The sequence below is a fragment of the Trematomus bernacchii genome, unplaced genomic scaffold (assembly GCF_902827165.1).
Source record: "Trematomus bernacchii unplaced genomic scaffold, fTreBer1.1, whole genome shotgun sequence".
NCBI lineage: Eukaryota > Metazoa > Chordata > Actinopteri > Perciformes > Nototheniidae > Trematomus > Trematomus bernacchii.
The window spans coordinates 1,933,970-1,946,251 of NW_022987609.1; the positions used below are offsets into that span (position 1 = coordinate 1,933,970).

The 12,282-nt window shown below is 42.0% G+C and overlaps 2 protein-coding genes across 2 annotated transcripts; both read right to left on the reverse strand.

The window, feature by feature from the left end:
• Positions 1–272: 272 nt before the first annotated feature.
• Positions 273–2,499, reverse strand: LOC117483347 (tripartite motif-containing protein 16-like). The gene has a single exon (XM_034131642.1). The coding sequence runs from the start codon at positions 2,421–2,423 to the stop codon at positions 762–764; it is 1,662 nt and encodes a 553-aa protein (XP_033987533.1). The 5' UTR covers positions 2,424–2,499; the 3' UTR covers positions 273–761.
• Positions 2,500–6,083: 3,584 nt separating this feature from the next.
• Positions 6,084–8,260, reverse strand: LOC117483346 (tripartite motif-containing protein 16-like). Its single transcript, XM_034131641.1, has one exon. The coding sequence runs from the start codon at positions 8,258–8,260 to the stop codon at positions 6,599–6,601; it is 1,662 nt and encodes a 553-aa protein (XP_033987532.1). The 3' UTR covers positions 6,084–6,598.
• Between the last annotated feature and the right edge of the window lie 4,022 nt (positions 8,261–12,282).

The window sequence follows — 12,282 nt, forward strand, 5'->3', positions numbered from 1 at the left end:
GGCAATGTTTTGAAAATGGCAAACAAGTGAATATTTATGTGTCTTACTTAGAGAACCGTGAGCAGTGTTTTGCACAAAGTGCCAAGTTGAACTGCAAACTGGGTGCAGAGCTGAAAGTGTGTTTAGAGTGTTGGAGATTTGAGCTGAGGTTTTGCTCTTTGAGTGTGAGTTTAAATAATTATGCTTTTTGTGAGATGTGTGTGTTTGCAACGGAAAAAAACTGTAACCGGACATTTTCTGATAAAACACATTTTATTAACATCAAAGTTCCTCATTTGTTAGTCGATTTTGGAAACAACAATAACATTTAGTCTGTGAAAATACACCTCATTATAAATGTATTTTCTTTTTTCCAGAGCAGGGAGAATAAAATATCTACAATGAAAGAAGCTCTGCTGCTTTCTCTCTTAAGACTCAGGCATTAAAAGAGAAATAACTCAATATAAATGCATCAATGGAAATATTCAACAAATATTTAGAGCAAACTTTACATTTTCATGCAGAGAAATATCAGTTGAGGTTAACAGAAATCCTCCTGAGCAGTGACAGCCTCCATGGCTACACAGACACAGGAAGGAGCGCCGCCTGAAGAAACTCCAACATCTACAGAACAACTCATGAGAAGATGGTAAAGCACATCCCATGATGTTTGATTGACAGCTGATCTCTGTGCAGTGAAGACATGAACAATCAGCTCTCAGCAACAATGATGGACACACAATGAGTTTAAGAAGTAGAAGAGTTCCTCAAATGACTTCAGGCTATTTCAGTTTACAGAACTCAGCTGTGTTTCCAACATAACAAAGCAAAACTCCAGCATGTAGCGGCTGAGTGAATGTGGTCTGGACTCTGTGGAGGAGAGTCATGGTTTCAGAGACGCTGTAGAAGGACAGAATACCTGCTCTGTGATCCAGGTACACTCCTACTCTGGAGGACAGAGGACCTGAGACGGGAGTGTGGATACTGTTGTAACGAAATGTATAACGGTTTAGGTTACACTCTAAGGACCAAGATTTGTCATTGTATCCAAATAAACATTCATCCCCTGCTCTGCTGATATTCTTGTATGTGACTGCTACACGAACTTCTCCCCCTCTCCACTCCACCTCCCAGTAACAACGTCCAGTCAGACTCTCTCTACTCAGGACCTGAGGCCGTGCAGTGAATCTGTCTGGGTGACTAGAATAAGACTGTTGTTGTTTCATGCGTGTTGCTTTTCTGCTCCCCTCAGATAATACCAGCTGTGTGTGTGCTGTGTTTGGATCCAGTGTGATTTCCTGTGAATATTCTAAGAACCCAGCTCTGGTGGTGGGCTCTGCTGCTGATAGTAAAACATCCACTTCAGTCGGTGAGACGTTTGTCCATTCCTCTCTCAGGACGTCCTGTAGTTTGTCTCTGACTGCTGACAGGGCCGCCGTCACGTCCTCAAAGTAGCTCAGAGGACGGATGTTGATGCTGGATGAGTGTGTAGGTTCACTGAGGGCTGACAGTGAGGGGTAGCTGTGCAGAAACTGGTTGTGATCCTCTGTGTGAGACAGCAGCTTGAGCTCAGCGTCTCTCCTCTTCAGCTCAGCCATCTCCTGCTCCAGCTTCTCCTGAAGCTCTCTGACTCGACTCACTTCACTCTTCTGCTGGGATCTGAGCTGCTGCTTCACATCAGAGCTTCTTTTCTCCATGAGACGGATCAGCTCAGTGAACATCTTCTCACTGCCCTCCACTGCTTTATCAGCAGAGCCATTGACGGCCTCCACCTCCTGCTGAAGCAGCTTCACCTCCTTCTCTCCGTCCTGGATTCTCTGCTGGATGTTTAGTCGACTCCCCTCCAGCTCTCTCTGCCTCTCAGTCCTCTCTGCTGCAGCCGACACTGTGTCGTGGCCTTTGTGTTCGTCCACAGAGCAGAGATAACAGATACACTGCTGATCAGTGCGGCAGAACATCTTCATCACCTCGTCGTGACGAGAGCAGATGTTCTCCTGGAGCTTCTTGGAGGGCTCCACCAGCTTGTGTTTTTTAAAGACAGGTAATTGATAATGAGGCTGGAGGTGTTTGTCACAATAAGAGGCCAGACACACGAGGCAGGACTTACAGGCTCTCAGCTTTCTCCCAGTGCAGACATCACAGGCCACATCTTCAGCTCCAGCATAGCAGAGATCAGCAGGAGCAGGTGGGGGTCCAGTCTTCTTCAGCTCCTCCACTAAAGCTGCTATGATGGTGTTTTTCAGCAGGACAGGCCTCGGTGTGAAGCTCTGCCGACACTGAGGGCAGCTGTGGATCTTCTTCTCATCCTCTCCATCCCAGAAGCCTTTAATACACTTCATGCAGTAGCTGTGTCCACAGGTAGTCGTCACCGGATCCTTCAGTAGATCCAGACAGATCGGACAAGATAAGATTTCCCGGTCCAGCTGAACTCCTTTCTGTGCCATTTCACCTCTCAGTGAGAGCGAGTGTGTGAGTTTCACTTCCTGAGAGCTGAAACTATGAGCTGCGATCTGAACAACATGTCTGTGGGCGGTGAATTTGGCCTATCAGCTCTTGTACTTTACCCGTATGTTGGTTACACCCATCCTCCTCAGTGTAGATCTAAAGGGGAGGAACCAGGAAATACAGAGTGGAGCTGGCTGTGTCTGAGAGCAGGAAGAAGAGGGAGGGCTTATCAAACTCTGACTCATTCCAGGAGGAGGAGCAGACACTCTGAACTGTTTCCTCATTTACAAACGGAGCCTCGCTTACAACCTGCTCTACATTTGAAAACAGTCTTCAGCTGAAAAAGATTTCCTGTCCCCTCAGACTGTTGTAGCAGACAGCTCCGAACTACTAGTAAAGGAAGTGTTACAGTTTCAGTTGCTAACACACACACATCTCACATGAAGCATAATTATTTAAACTCACACTCAAAGAGCAAAACCTCAGCTCAAATCTCCAACACTCTAAACACACTTTCAGCTCTGCACCCAGTTTGCAGTTCAACTTGGCACTTTTTGCAAAAGGTTCAAGGTTCAAGGTTCAAGGTTCTTTATTGTCAATCTGACATAGCTACAGAGTAATTATGCAGTTGAAAATCTTATGTCACAGGCTTCTCCAACAATGCAACATAATAACATAACATAATAACAATAAGAGCATGAGCAATACAAAAATAATAATAGTTATAAAAATGAAATAAAGTTATGATGTGGAATAGTGCAGTATGAGTCTATATACAAGTTATTGGAATGATATATATATATTAGGTATTAGATACATTAATGTACATGCAAAACACTGCACACGGTTCTCTAAGTAAGACACAGAAATCTGACATATTCACTTGTTTGCCATTTTCAAAACACTGCCATTGAAAATGCTACACACACGAACCAAGCAACAAATACACATGCCAAATGACCGTAAACACCAAACTGCTTTATTTTTGACTCAGCAATCAGGATGAAAGCACTAGAAAAAGGCTTCATGTAAGAACATTATAAAAACAACAATGGATATATGGAGAGCAGCCAGAGGAAGAGGTAGATGGAGGATAAGAGAGAGAGGGAGGATAAGAGAGAGGGAGGATAAGAGAGACAGAGGGAGGATGAACTGAAGTCAGTTGAAGAGTTTATTTGCAGCATAACGGTAAAAGCTGTCTTTTCCATTTACTGTATCCGATAGAGAGTATACTTTTGGTTCACACAACTGCAACTGTGTTTGCTGTGCATACATTTTGTTGTGGAGAGAAATACAAATGTTTTGTTTCAACAGAATATTGGTGTTTCTGCACATTTCTGTGATGACATAGATGTGAGTGCTATCCAGGGATGGATACGACACTCAAGACGCTTCTTCCCTCGATGTTTAGCCAGGGAGGATATAGCTTGTGATGTGGAGGAGGTGCTGTGGCCAGACCCAGCTAGGCGGCGAGATGCACCCTAAGACCTTTTCTCTCCTCTGTTTTTTTGTTTACAGAAAAATTTAAAAGATTTTCATTTACATTTACTGTGTTTGAGGCATCGTTTTTGTTTACACAACTGTTACTATTTGTTCTGCATGAATGTTGCACCAATTCTTTTTGGAGAAAAATAAAATTATAACAACTGTATATTTTTGTCTCTGCACATATCTTTGTTGACTTGAACAATCTTTATATGCAGAATTCTCTACATAGAGGGAAAAGATGAGTGTGCTTTAGATAAAGCATCACAGTGTGTAGTTGGTTGGACAACGTTTTTTAAATTATTTTATTCTACTAAATTCATACAAAAAAAAGAATTATAATTCATACACACAAAGATGAACAAAACTAGTAGAAGCGGGTTGGCTGAAGCATAGCTTATGGGAAGTAGCCCTCCCGTGAATCATCCTAATATAACATATAACATTGGCATTATTGCGTCAAAAACGTATAGAAATTAAGGAGTACAAAGAAATAAAGAAAACTAAAGAAAACTGGAGAAAAAAATGAAATAAATTAATAAAAGTTAGGGCAAGAAAAGAATAAATGCACATATATATAAATAACAAAAACTAGATATAGGGTCATTTTCTGCACATAGCAGTTTCTACTACCATTTTTGAAAATAAAAATGTATAAATATATACATATGTACACATGTACTTGGCAAACGAATAATGATAATAATAATATATGCATATAAACATTATGAACACTTGTTTTCAGGTGACTTTTTTTACAAACAAAGAGTCTTGTACTTTAAGTGAAGTGTGTGCCATTTGGTACAAAAGTTTGGTTTTGGTAAGTGTTTATGTAGTTTTGGGTGCAGTGCTTCATTTTGCAAGATATATGAGATGTTTGCACTTTGGGTGTGTGGTTTTGAGAATTGTGTTTTGAGAAAATGAGCCCTGTTGTCAAAAACTGTGTTTTAGCAATTGAAAAAACCTGTAATGAAGTCAAACCACCAGGTTAGGAGATGTGTGAACTTGACTTTATAACAGGGACGTTATTTATTATTGCATTGCAGTGTGCTTTCAAGTTACAGTTTTTTTTCACTTGCTGAAACACAGTTTTTGACAACAGGGCTCATTTTCTCAAAACACTAAACACAATTCTCAAAACCACACACCCAAAGTGCAAACATCTCATATATCTTGCAAAATGAAGCACTGCACCCAAAACTACATCAACACTTACCAAAACCACACTTCACTTAAAGTACAAGACTCTTTGTCCAACCAACTACACACTGTGATGCTTTATCTAAAGCACACTTATCTTTTATGGTGATCTGTATGTAGAGAATTCTGCATATTAAGATTGTTCAAGTCTACAGAGATATGTGCAGAAACACAAATATACAGTTGTTATACTTTTATCTTTCTCCCAAACTAATTGGTGCAACATTCCTGCACAACACATATTTACAGTTGTGTAAACACCAATGATGCCTTTGTCAAATACAGTAAGTGGAAAGGAAAAGTTTGAGGAAAAAGAAATACAAATAATCTTTTTAGAAAAAACAGAGGAGAGAAAAATACTTAGTCTGCATTTGACCACCTCACTGGGTCTGACCTCAGCTCCTTTATCAAGATGCAGAAGAATCATCACCTGTAGCCTGACGGTCAAACAGCTTCAACCGTTATGCTGCAAATAACTCTTCATCTGACTTCAGTTCATCCTCCCTCTCTCTCTCTTATCCTCCCTCTACCTCTTATCCTCCCTCCACCTCTTCCTCTTGCTGCTCTCCATATATCCATTGTTGTTTTTATAATGTTCTTACATGAAGCCTTTTTCTAGTGCTTACATCCTGATTGCTGAGTCAACAATAAAGCAGTTTGGTGTTTACGGTCATGTGGCATGTGTATTTGTTGCTTGGTTCATGTATGTAGCATTTTTAATGGCAATGTTTTGAAAATGGCAAACAAGTGAATATGTCAGATTTCTGTGTCTTACTTAGAGAACCGTGAGCAGTGTTTTGCAAAAAGTGCCAAGTTGAACTGCAAACTGGGTGCAGAGCTGAAAGTGTGTTTAGAGTGTTGGAGATTTGAGCTGAGGTTTTGCTCTTTGAGTGTGAGTTTAAATAATTATGCTTTTTGTGAGATGTGTGTGTTTGCAACGGAAAAAAACTGTAACCGGACATTTTCTGATAAAACACATTTTATTAACATCAAAGTTCCTCATTTGTTAGTCGACTTTGGAAACAACAATAACATTTAGTCTGTGAAAATACACGTCATTATAAATGTATTTTCTTTTTTCCAGAGCAGGGAGAATACCATTTCTACAATGAAAGAAGCTCTGCTGCTTTCTCTCTTAAGACTCAGGCATTCAAAGAGAAATAACTCAATATAAATGCATCAATTGAAATATTCAACAAATATTTAGAGCAAACTTTACATTTTCATGCAGAGAAATATCAGTTGAGGTTAACAGAAATCCTCCTGAGCAGTGACAGCCTCCATGGCTACACAGACACAGGAAGGAGCGCCGCCTGAAGAAACTCCAACATCTACAGAACAACTCATGAGAAGATGGTAAAGCACATCCCATGATGTTTGATTGACAGCTGATCTCTGTGCAGTGAAGACATGAACAATCAGCTCTCAGCAACAATGATGGACACACAATGAGTTTAAGAAGTAGAAGAGTTCCTCAAATGACTTCAGGCTATTTCAGTTTACAGAACTCAGCTGTGTTTCCAACATAACAAAGCAAAACTCCAGCATGTAGCGGCTGAGTGAATGTGGTCTGGACTCTGTGGAGGAGAGTCATGGTTTCAGAGACGCTGTAGAAGGACAGAATACCTGCTCTGTGATCCAGGTACACTCCTACTCTGGAGGACCGAGGACCTGAGACGCGAGTGGGGATACTGTTGTAACGAAATGTATAACGGTTTAGGTTACACTCTAAGGACCAAGATTTGTCATTGTATCCAAATAAACATTCATCCCCTGCTCTGCTGATATTCTTGTATGTGACTGCTACACGAACTTCTCCCCCTCTCCACTCCACCTCCCAGTAACAACGTCCAGTCAGACTCTCTCTACTCAGGACCTGAGGCCGTGCAGTGAATCTGTCTGGGTGACGAGAATAACACTGTTGTTGTTTCATGTATGTTGCTTTTCTGCTCCCCTCAGATAATACCAGCTGTGTGTGTGCTGTGTTTGGATCCAGTGTGATTTTCTGTGAATATTTTAAGAACCCAGCTCTGGTGGTGGGCTCTGCTGCTGACAGTAAAACATCCACTTCAGTCGGTGAGACGTTTGTCCATTCCTCTCTCAGGACGTCCTGTAGTTTGTCTCTGACTGCTGACAGGGCCGCCATCACGTCCTCAAAGTAGCTCAGAGGACGGATGTTGATGCTGGGTGAGTGTGTAGGTTCACTGAGGGCTGACAGTGAGGGGTAGCTGTGCAGAAACTGGTTGTGATCCTCTGTGTGAGACAGCAGCTTCAGCTCAGCGTCTCTCCTCTTCAGCTCAGCCATCTCCTGCTCCAGCTTCTCCTGAAGCTCTCTGACTCGTCTCACTTCACTCTTCTGCTGGGATCTGACCTGCTGCTTCACATCAGAGCTTCTTTTCTCCATGAGACGGATCAGCTCAGTGAACGTCTTCTCACTGTGCTCCACTGCTTTATCAGCAGAGCCATTGACGGCCTCCACCTCCTGCTGAAGCAGCTTCACCTCCTTCTCTCCGTCCTGGATTCTCTGCTGGATGTTTTGTCGACTCCCCTCCAGCTCTCTCTGCCTCTCAGTCCTCTCTGCTGGAGCCAACACTGTGTCGTGGCCTTTGTGTTCGTCCACAGAGCAGAGATAACAGATACACTGCTGATCAGTGCGGCAGAACATCTTCATCACCTCGTCGTGACGAGAGCAGATGTTCTCCTGGAGCTTCTTGGAGGGCTCCACCAGCTTGTGTTTTGTAAATACAGCTAATTCATAATGAGACTGGAGGTGTTTGTCACAATAAGAGGCCAGACACACGAGGCAGGACTTACAGGCTCTCAGCTTTCTCCCAGTGCAGACATCACAGGCCACATCTTCAGCTCCAGCATAGCAGAGATCAGCAGGAGCAGGTGGGGGTCCAGTCTTCTTCAGCTCCTCCACTAAAGCTGCTATGATGGTGTTTTTCAGCAGGACAGGCCTCGGTGTGAAGCTCTGCCTACACTGAGGGCAGCTGTGGATCTTCTTCTTATCCTCTCCATCCCAGAAGCCTTTAATACACTTCATGCAGTAGCTGTGTCCACAGGTAGTCGTCACCGGATCCTTCAGTAGATCCAGACAGATCGGACAAGATAAGATTTCCCGGTCCAGCTGAACTCCTTTCTGCGCCATTTCACCTCTCACTGGCAGCGAGTGTGTGAGTTGATGTGTCGGTCGCGAACGAGCCGATTCTTTTGAACGGCTCTTTGGTACGAACGAGGGGAACCGAGTCCTACTTGGTGAGAGCCGTTCTTGTTATCGTTCAATCGTTGATCCGCACTCACTCCCTGCCAAAATCCACTCGCCTTTTAAAAAGCTTGATTTTGTTCCCCAAACGTATTCTCTGAAGACCCGCCCCTACTCTGAGGCACGAGGAGTGAGATGGGGTGAGTCTTAACGGAATACGCGAGAGAGAGAAGTCATAACAAGTGGTACAGGACAGGTAGACGACGTGTTTTTCGGGTGGAAAATGAGCCAAACGCGAAAATGCAGCAGCATTTGGATGCACTTCAACCAAAACCCAGGCAGTGATAAAGCGCACCATTTGTAAAGGCAAAATATCCTTTAAAGCAGGGTCAACAAATAATCTCCATCGCCACTTAAAAACACAGTATCTAATATTAAGAGTTGCATGAATTTCATTAAAGGCAAGGCAACTTTATTTACTTAACACATACAGAGGGTAAATTCAAAGTACATTCACTGACATGATGACATGGATATGGCGCCACCTTGTGTCATGTTTACAATGCCGATTATTGACATTAGGTCTGGCAATACAGTCAATCATTATCCTGGTGATTATTTTGCAGATAAACCTAGTAACCTTTAAAAAACGGCTCTTTTGAACGGCTCTTTTAAACGGCTCTTTGAAAGGAACGGAGCCATAAGATCCGGCTCCCTTCAAAGAGCTATAATTCCCATCATTCACTTCCTGAGAGCTGAAACTATGAGCTGTGATCTTAACAACATGTCTGTGGGCGGTGAATTTGGCCTATCAGCTCTTGGACTTTACGTGTTGGTTACACCCATCTTCCTCAGTGTGGATCTAAAGGGGAGGAGCCAGGAAATACAGAGTGGAGCTGGCTGTCTGAGAGCAGGAAGAAGAGAGAGGGCTTATCAAACTCTGACTCATTCCAGGAGGAGGAGCAGACACTCTGAACTGTTTCCTCATTTACAAACGGAGCCTCGCTTACAACCTGCTCTACATTTGAAAACAGTCTTCAGCTGAAAGATATGTCCTGTCCCCTCAGACTGTTGTAGCAGACAGCTCCGAACTACTAGTAAAGGAAGTACAGTTTCAGTTGCTAACACACACACATCTCACATAAAGCATAATTATTTAAACTCACACTCAAAGAGCAAAACCTCAGCTCAAATCTCCAACACTCTAAACACACTTTCAGCTCTGCACCCAGTTTGCAATTCAACTTGGCACTTTTTTGCAAAACACTGCACACGGTTCTCTAAGTAAGACACAGAAATCTGACATATTCACTTGTTTGACATTTTAAAAACACTGCCATTAAAAATGCTACCTACATGAACCAAGCAACAAATACACATGCCTCATGACCGTATACACCAAACTGCTTTATTGTTGACTCAGCAATCAGGATGTAAGCACTAGAAAAAGGCTTCATGTAAGAACTTTTTAAAAACAACAATGGATATATGGACAGCAGCAAGAGGAAGAGGTAGATGGAGGATAAGAGAGAGAGGGTGGATAAGAGAGAGAGGGAGGATGAACTGAAGTCAGATGAAGAGTTATTTGCAGCATAACGGTTGAAGCTGTTTGACCGTCAGGCTACAGGTGATGCTTCTTCTGCATCTTGATAAAGGAGCTGAGGTCAGACCCAGTGAGGTGGTGAAATGCAGACTAAGTATTTTTCTCTCCTCTGTTTTTTGTAAAAATATGTTTCGTATTTCTTTTCCCTCAAACTTTTCCTTTCACTTTACTGTATTTGACAAAGGCATCATTGGTGTTTACACAACTGTAACTATGTGTTGTGCAGGAATGTTGCACCAATTAGTTTGGGAGAAAGATAAAAGTATAACAATAATCTATTTGTGTTTCTGCACATATCTCTGTAGACTTGAACAATCTTTATATGCAGAATTCTCTACATACAGATCACCATAAAAGATAAGTGTGCTTTAGATAAAGCATCACAGTGTGTAGTTGGTTGGACAAAGAGTCTTGTACTTTAAGTGAAGTGTGTGCCATTTGGTGCAAAAGTTTGGTTTTGGTAAGTGTTGATGTAGTTTTGGGTGCAGTGCTTCATTTTGCAAGATATATGAGGTGTTTGCACTTTGGGTGTGTGGTTTTGAGAATTGTGTTTAGTGTTTTGAGAAAATGAGCCCTGTTGAAATTGAAAAAAACTGTAATGAAGTCAAACCTTAGGAGATGCGTGAACTTGACTTTATGACAGGGACGTTATTTATTATTGCATTGCAGTCTGCTTTCAAGTTAAAGAAAGGCAACAATTGAACAAAGCTAAAAGGACTTGAGTTCTACAAGATGTATATATAATCACATTATTGGAACATTTTGACACAAGAAAACATTTCTTACATCTTCATATCGTTTCTCGATTTAATAGACTTTTTTTTCTCTTTAACCTGTTCCTATTGGCCGGATCCAGTCAGCTGACCTTCTCGGACAGATCATGTGACCCACCTGCTGTTTTGACAGAAAGAAATGTCCAAACGTTTCCTGTTTATTGTCGTTTAAATCTCTGTTTTGGGGCGTGTTACTGGATATCTTTTTCCAGAAATGTCTCCTTAACACACTGATTGATTGATTGATTGAAAAGTTTATTAACAGCTTGTATATTGGGTACAGTACAGTACAGCTCAAAACATACAATTGTTAAGGGGATGCAGACCAGAGAAAGACTTTCGTCTTGTTTACATCAGGGTCCCCCATTTCCAATTCATCATATCATTTAAGACATATAAGACATATTTGACATACAGATGGCTTATTTACAATTTACATACAGGTGGTTTTTTACATACAGATGGCTTATTTACAATTTTCATTTTAGATTTCGTTCTAATACATCCTAACCGGACATTTAAGACATACCAAGTCTACAGATATACAGTTAGTAACAGAGTCTAAAATGCGAGTATATACATAGATGGGGGGGGGGAAGCTGTCCATTGTACGACAGGTTGAGATTTGTACCATTACCGGGGCCAGTTTTGCAATGCTTTCCCCCGAAGGTGCTCTTTAAGAGAGGTTTTGAAGGTAAGTATAGTTTTACTTTCCTTTACAGTTGTGGGAAGAGCGTTCCACCTTGATGTGGCATAATTGCGAAACGTGTATTCCCCTTTTTTTGTGCCAAATCTGGGTTTTACATGATTTGTGGAGCTCCCTCTGGTGTTATGATCATGGTATTCCTTGACCTTTGGGAATAATTTTGACATGTACATGGGTACCATAGAGGTGTAGTGGATCTTGTAGACCAGGCCCATTGCAAGTAGCTGTACTCTGTCGTCTACTCTAAGCCATCCTAGGTTGTCAAAGTGGGCAGAGGTGAGGTGGGTTCTAGATGAAAGGTCAAGCAGTAGTCTGACCAGTTTATTTTGCGATGTTTGAAGTTTTATTTTTAGCGCCTTGGAGGTGCTATGGTACCATGACGTGCAAGCATAGTCATAGTACCCTTGAATGAGTGCTCCTGCCAGAGTTTTCAGGGTGTTTTTGTTTACCAGAGAGGAGATCCGGTATAGGAATCTAGTTCTTTGATTGACTTTTTTTATTACATTGGATGCCATTTTGTCACAGGAGAGGTTTGCCTCAAGAATAGATCCTAGGTATGTAATTTCCTTCTTACTTGTGACAATAATGTCACCCACTGCAACTGAGAAGTCGTCGGATTTGCTGAGATTATGTTTCGAACCGAAGAGAATGGACTCTGTTTTACCCAGGTGTAATGATAATTTATTATCGGCGAGCCAGGTGCAGATTCTGCCGAGCTCGGAGCTGAGGGTTTTTTCAACCTGCAATCTGCTCCTGTCAGAGACCAGCAGGGCTGAGTCGTCCGCGAACAGGAACAAGTTGCAGTCACATGCTGATGACATGTCATTTGCATAAATTAGGAACAGTAACGGACCTAATATGCTTCCTTGTGGAACACCACAGCTCA